The sequence below is a fragment of the Seriola dumerili genome, unplaced genomic scaffold (genome assembly GCF_002260705.1).
Source record: "Seriola dumerili isolate Sdu_G_001 unplaced genomic scaffold, Sdu_1.0 BDQW01000073.1, whole genome shotgun sequence".
In the NCBI taxonomy this organism is placed as follows: Eukaryota; Metazoa; Chordata; class Actinopteri; order Carangiformes; family Carangidae; genus Seriola; species Seriola dumerili.
The window spans coordinates 8,446,494-8,464,525 of record NW_019174328.1 but is presented as its reverse complement, the minus strand read 5'-3'; the positions used below and the strand labels follow the sequence as shown (position 1 = coordinate 8,464,525).

At 37.9% G+C, this 18,032-nt stretch overlaps 1 protein-coding gene across 1 annotated transcript in view; it reads right to left on the bottom strand.

Annotated features, from left to right (window-relative positions):
- The window catches only part of wdr27 (WD repeat domain 27), a gene marked incomplete at its 3' end in the record, with an annotated part of 51,770 nt that overhangs the window by 16,715 nt on the left and 17,023 nt on the right, over positions 1-18,032 (bottom strand). Inside the window, exons 18-20 of the mRNA XM_022744018.1 lie at positions 15,988-16,085; positions 10,051-10,153; positions 6,796-6,894 (exon numbers count right to left, since the gene is read on the bottom strand). Coding sequence (XP_022599739.1) covers positions 6,796-6,894; positions 10,051-10,153; positions 15,988-16,085 — 300 coding nt within the window. The remainder of the gene's footprint in view (positions 1-6,795; positions 6,895-10,050; positions 10,154-15,987; positions 16,086-18,032) is intronic.

Sequence of the window (18,032 nt, the reverse complement as noted above, 5' to 3'; positions counted from 1 at the left end):
TTCTCACTTAATCAAAAGACTGACACTGAAAACTGTATTTTCATTTTAAAAAAGAGTTCTAATTAGGATTTTCTTTCTTTTCTTATCCCCTTCCAAAAAAAACAACGTATGCATTTGAAAATTGACCAGATATGTCGGAGTGCAGCAGCGTCTCTGGAACAAAGGAGGGTTTAGTATCTTACTCAAGGAAACTTTCACACACACAAACACACTTATTAAAAGACAGGAAACCTTGCTGACTCTGATAGGAGTTTCTATATTTTCAACCATAAACTCTTTTAATTGTATGTTTTTTTATGTCAGATTAAGAAAAGTTATTTTCGTTGGTGGTTTTCAAGTATATTTTTTGTCTCTTTTCAAAAAGAGTCTTGTCTCGATTCTTAAATACTGCCTTTAATATATATGTTGATGAACTTTCATTTTCATCCATCTGATCTTTTTGTCATTTTAACCAGCCCTAACCCTTACTCAAACCCTAACCCAGACTTCTGACTACTAGTTAATTCAGCTAACATTGAAATTTCATGCCAGTATTAGTAAAACAAACTGAAAGAAGCACAACTGGTTTAGGATTATTCAAAGCAAAAATCATGTTTTTATTTGATGGCTCTGGCTTGTAAATGTCTCCCACTGCACCATCCTGTTCATGTCCAGAAAGTCTCCCACAGGTAAGTTAGAACTTTTACAAATGTTCCAATTCATATGAGTCACATTTAATGAGTGCTGACATAACATATGGAGACTTTTACACCAAAGTGAAGATTTCTTTCTCTTTTCTCTTGAATCAGTTTTAACTTTTCTGTACAAGTGTATCTTTGTCATGTCCTCCTTTGTAATTTCTCATTGATATTGTATGTTGTTTTAAAGTTCAGATTGTGGAGAGCCATTCGTTATGGTCGCCAACTCAAATTCTAGTTGTTTCATTTTTATTTAACAATTGCTTACCTTGGGATTGGTCATTAAGATTAAAAATCTCTTCTTACACAAGCAAGGTGGTGGAGACTCAAGAAACTTTATAAACAACAGTGATAGATATGGGCTTTGCCATTTGTGACCAATATCCAAAGCACAAAGGCACAAACAAGCCTATGTTTCTAAGAAAAAAAATCTAATTTTAGCTTTTCACAAATTGATCTCAGTGGGGCGTCAGTGAAAAGGTCACCAATTAAAACTCCAAGGTATCTGAATGAAGAAACAATTGTGGGGGTTCAACAACTTTTCTTATGATTTATAAAAAAAAAATCACATTAGTATTCAAAAGTCCACTGAAAATAAATCAAGAAAATAGAGAGGTCACTTTCCTCCACTGTCTTTTAAAAGAACTCATCTTCACCAAGAAGCTGATCTTTGGTTTATACTACAAAGAGGTTTTCACTGCTGATGTGGAACAATGTAATTGGAGCTATCAACGGTTTGGGATGAGGTGGTAGAAATCTGAGTAACCCAAATACAGCACAGCCCCATGAAGTCTATTTCTATAGTCTGACCTAGTAACCTGTTTCTCTGAAGTTGCCGTTGATTCGCCTCAAGCTACAGCATTTTTCCTTGCCTTTACTTATGATCCTAAATCTCTTAAATTCCAAAAAACATTGGAGGAAGTTAACTACAGATACAGTATGAACGCTGTCTTGTTTTCAGGCACTACGCAAATTGGACAAAGCTTTCTTTGCCTCCATCAAATCTCCCCGAAAAGACATTTAAAAGAGAACATACTTATGTGTTGAACAAGCCAAGGCAAATCATTTGTATTACAAGTGAGAAAATACTTCTTCTAAAATTTGCAAGTCAACTTTTATGGTAGCACTTTTAGGTCCAACACAGGGGAGCTTACAAAACTTAACAGTATGCCATGTGAAATCCCACAAGATTTTACAAGACAACAAAGTAAAGTGACAGTAAAAGTTGGGATCTCTCATTAGAGACTAAAGTACCGGAATAAACCTGAGGGAATGAACCCTGGAGCTAGATCTGCCTGCTTGATGGTCTTTTAAGTATTAAGGTGGAAAACATGAGTGAAAAATGAGTGGAAAATATGCATTGCATTATCTGTCTGTGCCTCGCATCGGAGGGTTCTCAAAGCAGTAAATATGGAGAACATCTGGCCTTCAAATGTGGCTAAAAGCAAGGTGAGCACAGGTTGGGGACACTTTTTGCCAGTATTTTTTTCATGTCTTGGTAAGGAGAAAGCACAGGCTCAGGAAATAACAACAATGTTAGTATTATGATATCACAGGACCCTGGTCTCAGTTAACTGTTAAGACTGACTGGCCATTTCCCAGGACTTCTTGAACTTCTACTCATTTTTTATTAACACATCTCTCCTTTGGCCACAAACAAAAGAAAAATAAAGTTGAATATGCATGCATCCTTTCCAATCAGACATTAGATCAACCAACTCAAAGTTAACTAGAAACAGGCTCACAGAGCAAAGCCAGGCCCTTAATATATCAGTAGTAGCTCAACTGTCTAAGGAATGGGAAAGAAACACTTTTCAGTTAATGTGAAGGACAGCTTGTTGAGAGCTAACTCTCTATGTATGTGTCTATGAGAGATCTTACACTCTTAGTAATAGTAAGAATAGTGCCCATATAAATGACAAGGGCATTACTGTGAGAGTCAAAGGTATAACCTTCTGGATTCTATAGAGGTCAACTCCTCAGCATCTTGAAATAATTATAAATCCTCATGTTTTCCCAGATACTGTGCAAAGATTTTCTCAGACACAGACTGAACTGAGCTGCTGAGTGTGAAGTGGCTGGGATGAGAGTTTGCATCTCCTAAGTCTAAGTCATAGGCCATCGTGGACTGGTTCCTCCAGGTTGAGGGGGAGTTGCTGTCCCAGTCGAAGGAATTTAAGTATTTCAGGGTGTTGTTCATTAATGATGGTAAAATGGAGCGTGAGATGGACAGGCGGATTGGTTTGGCATGAGCAGTAATGCGGACATTGTACCGGACAATTGTGTTGAGGAGGGAGCTGAGCTGGGAGGCAAAACTTTCGATTTCCAGTCGATCTATGTTCCAACCCTCATCTATGGTCATGAGCTCTGGGTTATGTCCAAAAGAATGAGACAGTGGATACAAGCAGCTGAAATGAGTTTCCTCTTTAGAGTGTCCAGGATCAGCCTGACTGATCTTGGATGTCTGGAGGGAGCTCAGAGTAGAGTTGCTGCTCCTCCTTGAGGTAGTTTGGGCATCTGATTAGTCTGCCTCCTGGGCGCCTTCCTTTGGAGGTTTTTCCAACTGGGAAAAGGCCCTGGGGTATACCCAGAGATCGCTGGAGGGATTACAAAACCCATCTGGCCAGGGAATGCATCAGGATCCCCAAAGAAGAGCTGGAAAATGTTGCTGGGTAGAGGGACTTCTGGAATACCCTGCTTAGACGGCTGCAACCGCAACCCAATCCCGGACAAGTGGAAGAAAATGGATGGATGACCTGAAGAATGAAGAATTACCTTCCATTTCTAACTTTAAGTTATAATGGACAAAAAGTTCTAAAAGTGCTACAGAGGTAGGTAGTAGTAAGAGGAACTCACGTTAGGATAATTTTGTCAAACTACTCTGAAATTAATTTGGGGAAACTAAGGGGTACAGGATATGAATCTTTCAATTTCATACAGTTTTATTTCAATTCAAGAACTGTAGAGGTCTTCCTCCCTCAAAGAGGTCTGCAGAAACATTAAATAGGCCACAGTGAATGTTGACAAAGAACAGCTCTGTCCCTCTGGTTTAGCAAACAAAAAGGTAGCTGTGTGCTTATCGCATTTAGAAAATTGCTTGACAAATACTGCAGCAGACAGTTTGTCAATACAGAATTGCTTGTGTAATAAGAGGCTGTATTTCAATAGACTACAGTATTACTGGTCATTTGTTAGTATGACAAACTAACTTTCTTTCATGAGCACCAGTGAAATCCTGCAAAACTCACTCAGTTTGTGCTGTATGTCAACATAATTTTGAATCAGGGTGTTCCTATTTGGACATCCAATGTGGGAAGACTTGTCATGGCTCTTTATTTAGCTGCAGACCCTCTGGAGCCCTCCAGTTTTTTTCACACATTTGTGAAATTTATGACTTCAATCTGGTCAAATTTTGCAAGTACCTGTAGTATGAGATGGTCAGTGACATAAATCTGAGAGTAGAAATCAATAAGAGATGACCTCATAAAAAATGACACATTAATATATCTGAAGAATTACCTGCACAAACTTGAATATTTGTCAAGGAAAATAGCCACATTTCCACATGGAAATTGTTTGTCAATGTATTATTGCAATACCACTATGGTGAGTGGTTATATTTTTCTGCTAATATATCATATACATTTTGAGTTTGATAAGATTAAAACAAGACTTTAATCTGTCCATGTGACACTGGTGGTGAAAAATACAATTACAATTCTGTCTATAAAGCCAGTATTTTTTTGGGTTTCTGCTTTGACAGCATGTCCTATCAAACAAAACAGAATGTACAGATGTACTGACGGGGAATGAACATATTCTGACTGATGAAGTGTGTCTTCAAACTCTGCAGATCACTGTAATTCAGCCAGTAAATGGCCACGGATCAAATTTTCCACTTTCAAACTTGGAAATCTGAATGTATCATTGTGCTGCAAAGTTTCACTGAATGGAGTTCCACAGATGGACATGCAGATTTAAAACATGTGCCTCAAGTCCAAAAGACGGTCAACAAGAAGTCTCATGAGGCGTCCAGCAGAGGTTGGGATATTATATTTTAAAAGCTGTGTTTTGCAAATCTACTTGCTTTGAACAGTTACAAAGGAAAACCATTAACTGGACAATAAAACACCTCCAAAGGGAATTGTTGCTCTATATGAAATGCTCTGGACACTGAAAGGATGTTGGCATAAAGTAACATTGTAAACTCAGAATTCTTACTTTCCTATAATGGCAATTCAAGAGCAACAAAGAAATTTGTCCTGTGCTATTCTTTACTTTATGTTTTCTTTAGCAAGACTGCCTACTGTCCCTGAATATTTATGGATCTGAAAGATCATAGCAACAAACTTAAGAATTCAAAGCATAATTGACATTTGAAGCTCACACAATCCTATCAATATTGAATTTTGTCTCTGTTGCATCATTTTAGACAGAACACAACAAAATGGCATGACATTAAGCTACAAGGGATACAGTAAAAATGATAAACAGCCAACAGAAAGGTGGAAAGCAGCTCCTGAAGTCAACAAGCACATCCCTGTATATACCTTTTGCCGACTTGAGAACTGTGCAGCCAATCACAGGCTGGAACAACCCTGCAGGCAGTCAGTCATACAAGTGGATCAGCACAGTGCACAAAGCGAGTCACTAGATCCCACAGAATTATGGTGTGGAAGAGCAGTAGTCATTATCTGATTGGACTATAAACTGGCTACCACTGCTTAAACCCAGAGAGTGATTTAGGGGATATCCATTTCAAATGAAAATGGTATTGGTCCAGGAGGCTAGCATTTAGAAAAAAAGGTTGTTGTCTCAGTAGTTTTTATGCAAACAGCATTTTTGTGGGGGTTTATACATATGTGAGTTCTGGGGTATTTGTATTTTTATATGAGGATAATTTGTTTTGTTAACAATTTCAGTATAGTGTGCACTACTTATACACAAAGACAAAATGAGATGTACCCACACACTGAAACATAAAAACACTAGTACATAGAAGTAAATTCATCACACACATATGGAATGATACAAAGAGCTTGTTATTAGTTCTAACTCTGTTCTTATATTGAATTCCTTCATGGCTACTTCAAGTCCCTGACATAAAATCCACCCACCCTGAACTGTGGGTTGGTCTCAATAAGACCTGCTATGTGACCTCAGCTTTAGGATATCATTCCTTCTTTACAAAGACTCCACAGCAAGTAGAGATGATGTAGACCTGTGTAACCAACCGACTATGCAAAATTTGTGAAAATTATTTACAGTATATACAACTTAAAAAAAACATGCAATGTGAATTTTTTAATCACGTCACATTTAGATAGCTCAAAAACAATATGACAGTAATTCTTGTTAATTTCCCAAGTACAATTCAAGTACAAGGCATATCTTTATCAAAATTCTAAAGACTTAAGAGGTGAAGCAGTTTTTTTGGACTAAAGATGACATGACCTCTGGCTGACACTACTTCTCACTGGGACCTCTTTGCTTTTAAACATTTTTCCTTCATAACCTTGAAATTCTTGGCATAAAGAACAATATTTGTCATTAAAACAAAATCTTCTCACTCTTAGTGTAGTGTATCAGCTAGGGTGTGCAGGGGAGGGTTATCCCCTTATTTTTTTTATTGAGGTCAGTTTGTTGTTTGGGATGCAGAAAAAATATCCACCTTGCCAAATGAAAACTTGGTGAATACATGTTTAAAGACTCAGCTATCCTTGTGTTGCAAGGATAAGCAAGCCTTGTAGAACTGCAGTATTGATGTGCATGCAAAATCAGGGATAGAGTGGAGGGTAAAACACACATTAACACTGTTGCCTGTATGCATGTCCCCTTGGGTGTTTATGCAGCGTTAACACAGGTCAACATCTGGAAAGTAAGACCAATCTCTGGTTTTACTTTGGCTGTCTGATGTCAGTAAGGGAAAGTCAAAGTAAGACATTTACTTCATGTGACCAAAATATTTACTCTGGTCAATATGTTACAGGGATATCGAGAAATATGAATGATACTTTATTTAAGATGATGAGAAAAGGGGCATTGAAAGCATGGTTTAGGACTAACAAGAAAGTAAATAAGAGAGCCACAATGACAAAAGGTTAAGAAAGGTTCTTACCTCTGGTGTGGCAGGGTTGAACGTCACACTGAGCACTGTGTCCGACTGTTTTTGAAGTTTGTGGAGGTAACTGCTGCTACGGATGTCATACACATAGGCCTGAAATGAATGAGATGGACTACATGAACAAAAGCATAAGCAAACTGTACCATGCAGTGATATACAGATGTGGGACATGTTAACCTTATATAAGATTAGTTAAGTTGACCCATCTAGTGAGGCTCATTATAGGTGTAAAATACATACAATACAAAATAGAAAGACAGAAACAAATGGAAACAGATTTACTTTAGGGATAGTTTCAACTTTGAAGGAAACCTTTGGCTCATTATGTTTAAGTTTTGCAATCATTCTGAGTTTGAGCTCCAGAACACACATACAAAGGCATGTTTCGTACTCAGGCAGTCATTGTGTGCACAGCTAACGTCCATATTGTCCATTAGTTATTTGGGGTCAATAATAGAGTATTGAGTCTGGACATCTTAATAGTTCACTGTAAATATTCTCTCACTGATTACAGTTTTCTTGATGAACACCAGACATTTTTGACTATGTTCAGAGATTGGCTAGACGGTAAGACTTGGCGCATGTTGATATCAGTAATCAGACACATAAAATCATGCATCATCTGTGCCAGAATCAGTTATCCCAACTGCTGAACTAAACCCAACTGACTCTGGAGTTCTGCAGTGTATTTAAAGAGAACTCTGGGGCTGGCAATCAAAACAATATCCAATACATTTTGAGTGATAAACAAACTATGTCTGTCGTATCAGAAGCTGACATCAAAAACTACCAGATTCTTCGTTTTGTTTCATTTTTCGTTGCTGACAGAAAATGGTCTAAAATTAGCAACGTTTCCTGATTCCCTGCTTGTAAAACTGCTTGTGTTACGGTAACATAAACAATGATTCACAAAGTGGTTTCACATATTTTGATTAAGAGTAATTCAACACCTGATGGAAAGGTGGTGTTTCATTGCGCACCTGGCTGAAAGTTTCATGTGTGTTGTATCCAGCACACAGCATCAGTGGAGGTTGTGGTTGGGTATGGTCAGAGGTTTGCTCTGTTGTGCCTATAACTATGCCCAACAGTGATGTGTGAAAACAGTGATTGTACATCACTGCAGCAAGACAGGAAGTTAAAGGGGAAGGGAAAGGAGGGCAAAAAAAAGATTTTCATTCTTGTATTAAGTTGCTCTTTAAATGCTAAAAACTCTTAGTAAACAGACTCTACAAGTATAAAATTTAAAACATCAAAACGCACACATTTAAAAACAAAACAAAAAACACTGCTGTAACACTTCCCGTCAGCATCAAATCCAAAAGCCATTGCAATAAAAAAGTCTTGGCTGTTGAGGCTCATCACACACTCATAGCACTCAAATACTGAGGAAACAAAATTAAGTGGCCATTGAGACTTATTGACAATTCACACGAACCCCTTGCACATAGATTACTGTTATTTTCTGCTTTGAGGCAGTAAAAGCCTTGTGAACCAACCCTTTAATTTGTTGGTGTAGATTTTACACTTGGCATTGGATGCACAAAAAATATCTGCATTCTGCCTGTGTAGACATTAGAATCAACACTTAAATCTGAAATATTAGAAATGATATGTGAATGTGTTATCTGCTTGTTAGCACAGTTTTTCTTATTTAAGTAGAATCCCTGAGTTTTAAGGCTCAGTTGTTTGCTTCAGTGCCACAAGCACAGATAAAAATAGCTGTGGGGATGTTTGTTACCAGACGGCAACTCATCAGATTCTTGCAGCTGTTTTGTATTATGTTTCCTTGAAAAACGCTTCAAGTGAGCTTCGTCAGATGGTCCATGGGTAGAGTGTCTCCTGTCTGAGGCATATGACGTGTTGTGCCAAAGAGGGCATTAGATACTTGGAAGGGAAAAGTTTCAGGAATGCTAAAATATAACAGGGATCCCCAGATGTATCGGTTCACCATATATCAACAGTAACTGAAGCAGAGAGCAGGAGCAAAGGAGCCTGAGGTATGAAAACTGCATCAGCAGCATATGTCTTGATTAACAATTAAAAAAAAAAACTGCCATCTTCTAAAACAATCAATTTCATGTCAGATGATAAGAGGCAGGGTCAAAGCAAGGGAAAATAACACATATTTCAATTGAACATATAACAGGTTAAAATTGAACACACTGAAATAACTTTCTACTCCGACTGTTTTTGGCCTTGTGTTTTTTGGAAAATGTGTAATATGATCTAGGGAGTCTTTTTCGAGTATTCACGTTCTTTTTTCTCCATGATTGCTTTTTGATATATTAAGACAAGTACGAATGTGTCTGGCTTATAGAAGTCTCTGGGCAGCTACAAATAAATATGGTGTAGCTCACTACACTATACTCTCCCGATTTCCACGAAACGCTGGAAATGTCCGATCTCAACAGAGATGCTCTCAAATGTCCGTGTTGCGTTGAGCCCCCATAATTAATAATAACTAGAGGCGTGCATATATTATTCCACTGCTTTCAACAAGCACATACACCAGAAGAAAAGAGAGATGGTTAAGGAAAAGGGAGGCAGTTTTCTGAAAATTGTCTTGAAAGCAAGTATAAGGCACTGTCTGGAAAAGCAATTAAACAGTTCTGCTTCAACATGAATGCTGAATTTGACCTCTATGGAAAAAGGCCTGGTTCCAAATAAAAATCTCTGAGTCAAGCACAAACAAGCACCTAAAATGGAGGTAATACTGATAAAGACATGTTGCTGTCTTTCACATTTACAAGATCAGCTAAGATATAAACAGTATAAAGCATAAACAAATTATACATAAAATAATTTACTGTAGTCCGAATACTTTGTTGCTTATGTGAATTGCAGCTCCAATTTAACACACATGGCAGAAGGTACAAAATAATAGTAATAATATAAATAATATAAAAAAATGTATACAAGCCTTATCTGCTCCTTTACATTATGGTACTGTAGGCATAATTTCACTTTGATGCTTTTGTGACAATATCTCAAGCCCATATTTGGTTGCTTTCTCAACAGCAGATTCACCAAAGACTTGACAAAAACTAGGCAGACATTGATATATGGATACCCTCTTAAAGTGCTTTGTCACCCCATTCAATTTTAGATCAATAATAAATTGATTATCATAGTAATTTTGTCAAATTATGCTTACACAAAACCTGACTGTCAGAGATAATATGACCACAGAGGTCTATACAAGGGAGAATGAAACACACACCCTATAAGGAAAACCTTATTACAACTTACACAGTTATCCTCAGATCCCGAGGCAATGAACCGGCCGCATGGTGAGATGGCTGAAGAGCATGGATGGCAGCGATTTAGATGGTTCTCATAACGCCGTACACACCTGAGGAAGTGATGCACACAGTGGTGAGGTTAATAAACCAGTCTCATGACTGGTGATGTCATAATACAATCTTAGTTTTAGTTTAGTTTTTTTTTTTTACCCTGATCTCTGTGTGCCAAGAAAGACTGTGAAATAGAAAGGGTCATGTTTGAGAAGTGAGATATCTTTGGTGTGAGGAGCAGAATGCCACCCTGCAGACTTCACATTTTTACAAACATCGGAACCAGCCGAAGACAGGAGAGTTGAGCATGACTCAAGCAAAACACAGGAAAAGAGAAGGTAGTAGATGACGAATGGCCCCCACGTGCAACTTCTGTGCTGTTTCATTTGGTTTGCAACAGCATGTAATGTCTTTACAATGCCACTAACAGCTAGTTGAGCTAGGGTTTCTATATGGGCTGGCATGGCTCTGGTGAGAGCATGTCTTTCACATTCACATGCTAATGTCATTAAGCTGAACTAAAAGTAGGTCATATTCACTTGTGACGATGAAGAAATTTGATATACTCAGCACCAGTGAGTTCTTTAAATATACCCTGGGTGGACACATGGGAACACGTTCATATAATTGCTAAGCAATAAATACAACCTTTATGAATCTTACAATGTCGAACTGTTATTAAGACTGAGTCAACAAGATTTTTTTTGCAGTGTTGTATTCAGAGGGATTACTGTAATTTGTAAGGTGTTCCTCTCATTTTTCCAGAATACTTTCGCTGTCAGCTAACTACACTATCTGCCCATTTAGCCCTCAGAAGTTTAAGTCACAAGTTTCTGGCTGCAACTGAACACCTCATGAGATTGACTTGGTTCAGCTAAAAAATGGCCACCTGACTGAAAAAAAAAGGTTTGTGGCAAGACTGTGGGACCATGCTCTTGTGTCTTTACGTCATTACACACAAGAGTATGGTGAGCAAAGGTAATTAGCATTATTATGATGTAGCTGAGCTTAGTCACTCAATTATAAACTGAGAAAACAGAGGCTGACAAATCAAAATTTGGGCATGATTGACAGCAAATGCAGCCAATCAAATGGGAAAACAAGATTAGGTCAAAAACTACTATATGGCTGGACTGCATGTGCTCAATGTGCAAAATTGAGGGCGTAGTTGAAAACTGTTGTGGAACTGCTATAAACAACTGACATCATCATATCCGATCTGCAATCTGCATAGTGTCAACCATTTTCAGTCTGTTCAGTCAGTCCTGTTTGCTTCTCTCCTATATTTTATCCTGTATTTTAATACAGCCAAATTTCCAATAAAGCTGTTCTTATTCACGTATTTTCTGTTTCTATTGTCAAAAGTTTGAAATAATGACTGAAACGCAGCCCATTAAAACTACAGGCTAACTTCCAAGCCATTTCCAAGTCTCTGCAATGCTAAAATCCTGATTTTATAACAGTCACATCACCTGACAAAATCATTATACACATAGTTACAAGTTAAAAACCAAGACCGTGCTGTGATTTTCAGCTATATTCACTTGTTAAATGACCACTCAGAGAGAAAGTTAGAAGCAACTGAATATTTTTCTCATTTTGCCTCTCACACAGCACACACTCTCAATTTGGGATCCACAATAGTTTTCAACTATATTTCCTCAAAAATTGAGTTGGCCTTTAACCCAACTGCAAAAGGTAACAGGCCTTTATTTGAGGCAGACTTGTATTAGAGACAGGTCTTTAATTCAAATTCCCTGTTTTTGATATGTACAATTGGTCACCAGTATTTTAATACAAAGCCTTGTTTTCAGTTGCTCCTGCTTGCCGTGTTAAAAGTTACTTCATTTCGTGTTAGTAAAAACTCATCACTTCCTGTAATTGTTTCAAATTAAAAGCCCTCTAGACTTTCAGTGGTCAGAAACCCTTTATTTATTAACAGGGCTTTCATTGCTGTGCTGCAGTAAGCGTATTGTCTCATTTCCCGTTGTTGGTTTTTCTGTTGTTTACATGCAATTCAGATCTGCTAGCTTCTTCAGCTTAGCTGTTACCAGTGGTTTCTCTCTCTCCCTCCCACTCTTCTGCGCTCTCTACTCGGTGTGTCTTATGTTTCGTTATTCCTCCTTTAGTAATTATGATATATGAAATGAAAGTAGACTATTTGCTGTAGTGAAGGCTAGGCTCCATGGATTGGAAGCGCTACTCAGTTTCCCTGCAAGTCACAGTCCAGCCATACACCAGATTTATACCTAGTCTTATTTGAAAAAAAAGTCTCCAAATATAGCGACAGATGTGCTAAGTTGGCAACACTGCAGGCTATAAAAAAAAAAAACACTAATGAAAGCGGTTGGCGCCAACTCATTTTGATATTGCAACAGTCAATGGGGAAGCTCCAACTCAGTCATGTGGCATTCAGTGACCAATGGTGGAAATAAGATCACTCAACTATGATCACTCATTCAGTCACTCACGAACATTTGTGATCCTAGAGCTGGACACACTGTTGCTGTTCAGCAAAAAAAAAAAAAAAAAACCAACACAACAAGGTAAACGAAAAAAGACAACCAATAACCTTGACTGTGGAGCTGACAGACTAGTGCTAAGCCATTTGCTTCACTGAAAACTAAAACATTGAATTTCATGTTTGGAATGTTTTCATTTTGTAAATACTTCTAAATTTGTGCAGGTTAGCTTGAATTTAAGGATATACTTATATCCAATAGGATTATATTATCTCCAGTGTGAGCTACTTATGACAAAATAGTAGCAAATCTGACCTCTAATCATTGAGATGCATTGCAGGATGGATGAGACGCATCTGTTTCTAAATCCCTATCAGTAAATCTGGACATCTAGGTCTGCAGCAGAGCTGAAACAACCTGTCACTATCACACTGATGAGAAGCAGTTTAACAAGTTAGAGTAAACACTCATCTGGTTTTCTAGGTCAGAAAGTGGACTTAATGTTTTGACTGAAGGAGAAGATATGCGGGGCTGAATCCCACACACATTCTTCATGTTGTATGAGTGATGACTATTCGGCATTTGCCTGATGACTAACACAGACTGCACCGGAGGGTCTGATCCTCTTGAGTGGGTTCCTATACGGTTACTGAATCCACCTGGGTATTCAGTGTCAGTCATCAAGGTAATCAGCAGGCTAAACATAGGTCATTATTTACAGCCAGTATAGTTCACCCAATTTTTCTGTGTCAGTGCAAATCAGGTGAAAGCTTACTTTTTATTGTACAGTTTAATACTATTTCATTTGAATACATTAACGATCTATTTAGTCACAGAATGCATTGCTCAGCATGAAATTATCAGATGATGGAAATTCCAAGAGATTTACGGGGAATACATCACTGGACTAAAGAGAAACAGATCACCATCTGTTCTCTCTAGCTTTAGAACCCGTATCTGAGTGGATCTGATTTTTAACTATGCTAAATGCTGGTGCTGGTGCTGGTTTCAAAAACCATTACCCTCATTCAATCTTTGATGGATACACGTGGGTATCATGCTTGTTTATGCTTCGGTCTGAAAAGGAAGGGGAAAAAAGTGCTGAGGATTCTCTGGTGACAAAGCAAAATAAAATTAAGAGTTAAAATAAAATAAAATTAAGTTTCCGAAGTTTCCACTCAGTGAAATGTACATTTCCCATTGTGGTTTTTTGGAAGCTCTCTTTGATCAAAGACAAAATACAGTATTAACCTCAACTTTGTCTGAACTTAGACTGTCTGTCAGTGTAGTTGTGTGTAAAAAACTTCATCATCAAAACTCAGCATCAGGGCATAAAATAACTCCATTAATGACTCCAGCTGCAAAACATTACATTTTTGAGAATGCCAAATTAACATGACTGCCTATTTAATCAGTCAGGTTTGGTGAGAGAATGTCTAGTCTCACTGACTTCCTGAGTGATTTGATGTTACACTTTGCCTGCAACCAAATTTCTATATACTTGTATGTATAACTAATGGAAAGGTGAAAAGTTTCTTGTCATTTAAATTTGCTCCTGGCTGGATTAACATAATTGGAATAGATAAGAGGAAATAAACAACATTATCTTTACATACTTCACTATTTCCTGGAAGTTCATTCAGTAGATTAAGGGTCAGTTTAGCAAAATCACAAAAACATATTTTCTCTCTTACCTCTGGCCATTCAAAAAGCTTTGATTTTAAGTTTAAAGATATTTTTTTAGAAACTTTTGCCACCAGTGCAATACAATGAGGAAAATTTAATTTTATTTGTGATGCTCAAAGTATCAAAATATAACAGCAACATGTGTTTCCAGGGTCATGCCCCTGTAACTCCTGCTTACTCAGAGATTTAGAGAGAGCTACTTTTTTCTTTTTTTTCTTTTTAATTAATTTCATATGCCGGGATCATTTGTCACTTTAATGCCATGAAGATTTGTTTTTCACAACTGATAAAACTCTTCATACTCTTCTTGCCAAGCCCTGAGCAAAAATTATATGAGATGGTTCCATTTAGGGGAAAGCTGCACTGACTAAAATAATTTGATTATCATGAAGATCAGTCTTATGACCACCTTATGTAAGGTTTACTCATGCCACACATTGTTCCAAGAATTTTTATATTGCCTCCATCATCATGAGGAGAAAACCAAGAACTATCTTAATTACTTCCATTAGCTTCAAGCCTTCGTATAAAAAGAAAAACATAGAATTTAATTTAGGGGAGCTGCAAGTCTTTCTGAAGTTGGTACTAGCTACAGAAAAAGAAACAAAAGGTTCATTAAAGAGGGAAATAAAATTAACAGGGCCAACAGAATGAAAAAAAAAGCTTCTACATATTGTTCTCAAGCATCCATATGTTTCACCTCAGAAGAACAGCATCTGCTGAGGGAGCTTGATGACAGCTCTCAGAACCAGAAGTTGACCTGGAAACCAGGCACAAATATTTATCAGATAGAAATAAGGTTTTGATGGAGTCTGGGATGAGAAGTTAAACATGGAAGCAATCACAGACATGAAAGAATGAAATACTCAATAATGCCTTCTACTGGGCCAAAAAGAACATTCTAAAATCCAAGAGAGCCTACTTGAATTATCTGCCTTATATGGATATCTGCTACTAAGGGCCAAAGAAAAATATTCTCAGCTACGTACTTTGGAAATTGAATGACTGCCCATTCACTCATCAAGTTAGGAATGTTTTTCTGACAAAAAGTGTTGATGTAATTTGAATATAAGATAATTTTGCACTCCTGGGATTAGCAGAGGAAAAAAAACAATAATGGTTTCTTTCTTAATGTGCTTGAACAATTATTGCTGTTAGGCAATTTCAACAGATTTGATGAAGCAACCCTTCAAGTAGTGCAAGGACTCAGTAGAGGTTAGTTGGGTTATATGACTGTATAGTGGGCACAAAACAAATAGGGCACACATTATTGTTGGCAATTAACAGTTTCCTGGACATTACTCATCACAGCAAACATGATAGGTTTGTCTTTCTGTCAGGAACAGAAAAAAATACATAGATATTACACAAAAACAATGATGCTAATCTGTTATAGAGGTTGCATTCAGGTGCTACAATGCCTGAATCTGAATTCAAGGCAAAATATTGTTATGTCATCATGAGAAAGTAACTTCAGAATTGTATGCCAGTCATTCCAAATCAATGTCCATAACATCATGACCAAAGGAAAGTATAAATGATTTCTTGTTTTGTTTAACTTTCTATACAGTACTATAATGCCACTGAGGTTTTGCTGAGGGGTTTTTGAACATAATTTTTCTTCTGAAGAACCTAGTAAAATGTATATACAGACATAGCTGTTTCATCACACATTTCTTGCCTGATTTTCCCAATAAGTGTACGTTGATTACAAATCCAACAGAAAAGAGAGAATCAATACCAACCTAAGAGTACGGAGATCCCAAATCTTTACACCATCTGTGACTGCACTGGTGAGGAAGAGGTTGTATGACTCCGGTGCCTGTGTGCTGAACATGGAGCCCTGCGAAGTATACAGAAAAAAAAGCCCAAAAATGTCTATTCAGCACATGTTTGACTGAAATGGGTTGTAAATCAGCTTATCTTATCCTCCAGTACTGGACTATTCCACTGTTGTGTATCCTGCATTGCATATAGTGTTTATATTATTATTCAAGGTAGCATTAGTACTACTTAAAAGTAGATGCTGACAATAAAGCACTGCAAACACATCGGGCTGGAAATAAAACTGGAATGGAGGCACAATTGTTATACATTTGCCTTTGTGTGTCATCTTTCATCTTTTATGTACCACACTGAGATAGGCACCAGCTGTAAATATATTTCCACTGAAGTTTCCACTGCACATCTATACGTGAATATTTTATATTTTTCACACCAGGTTATCAGAAGATTCAATCAAATGTGTGTGTGTGTGTGTGTGTGTGTGTGTGTGTGAGAGAGAGAGGAAGAGAGAGCACGAGAGTGAGAGAGCAGCGGTGGGGGTGTTTTTTGTTTAGATTTCCATTAAGAGTGTGAGAATGGGAGTCTGAGAGGGCATTTCCAGTTCCATTTTCCATGAAGTCCTCTGCTCTGATGAGTTCCAGGTGAATTTTGCACAAGGGGCGATGGAAATTTGAAGTGGGAAAAGCTGCTTCACATGCTAAAGTTCCTGATGTTTGGTACGCCTCGGGACGAGAAAGCAAGAGTGGAGAGAAGAGTGATGTTATGTGTGCAGTCTCCAAGCAGGGGCAATCCCTCTGATCCGCAGGTATTAACCCTACAGCACCCAAAGGCCCTCGGGCACCCAGGCGGAGGACCCCACATTGACGTAATAGCCAAGCTGTAACAACACTCTGCAGGCTTTCCACAATGTATGAACACAATAGCTGGCGTGACAAAGAACAGGCACCTCTGGGTAGAAGGAGTATAGTCAGCTGTGTGCAACAGTGCATCGCAGTTGAATGGGTTAATGCATTTAATCCGTGCTACTAGCTGCAGTGTGTGCAGCTAATCCAGACTGGCCTGAGTGTCAACTATGCACAGGTCAACACGGAGAAGTGACTGAAGTTAAAACCTCAAGGTCACTGGGTACAAGGCTGCACAAATAAACATTTTCTATATTCCAATAAGTTATATAAGCATCTGATTGGTCAAAACTTCCATAATTTTTATGATCAAAATGAATGGCTTTGTTGTGATTACAAATCTGGCAAACATTGATATGACTATATATGGAGAGAAACCAGGACCTTCTTTTCACTGTAATGTGATAGCTATAAAGAAATGTAAATAATATGCAGAACCCCACACTTGAATGCGTGGATTTATTACTGATATTATAGTTTCATTTTGAGTGATAGAGTATTACATTCCTCATAGCACTATAATGGATGTGGATACAGGCCCAAGCTGTCTACTTGTTAGACACCAGCAAATTGGGCCCATATTGGTCCAAGACAGTGATGTGGGAGTAAGGCCACATAAACCCAAAGTGCATAATGGAACAGTTTTACTCCAAGACCATCATCCAGCATGGAATCTCCTCCTGCCATCTCCTATGGCAGTCTTAATCCTGATGCACCAGGGATTTACATTCAAACACTCAGTAAGATGAATGATACTGATGATGGCATGTCCTGTCTGTCTGTCATGGAAACTTTTGGGTAACCAAGACATTTTTTTTTAAACCATGACCTTTTTCATTCACACCGCAAACTAACACTTTTATTCCCTCAAAGACGATCTCTGCCTTATGTAACTTGCGCAACACTCGTAGATGTCTTATGTAACTCCACAACATCTGCCAAATACTAGACCCTTCTAGAGTAAGATGGAAGATGGGGCTCACACAACCAACTGATGCCAAGTCAAGCAAATTCTTCACTGTGTGGGTTAAGAATATACGTCACTCAGCCTGCCGGTGGAGAGATAAGATGTCTTTGCCTCTGTCATTCAGAAAGGTTTGAAG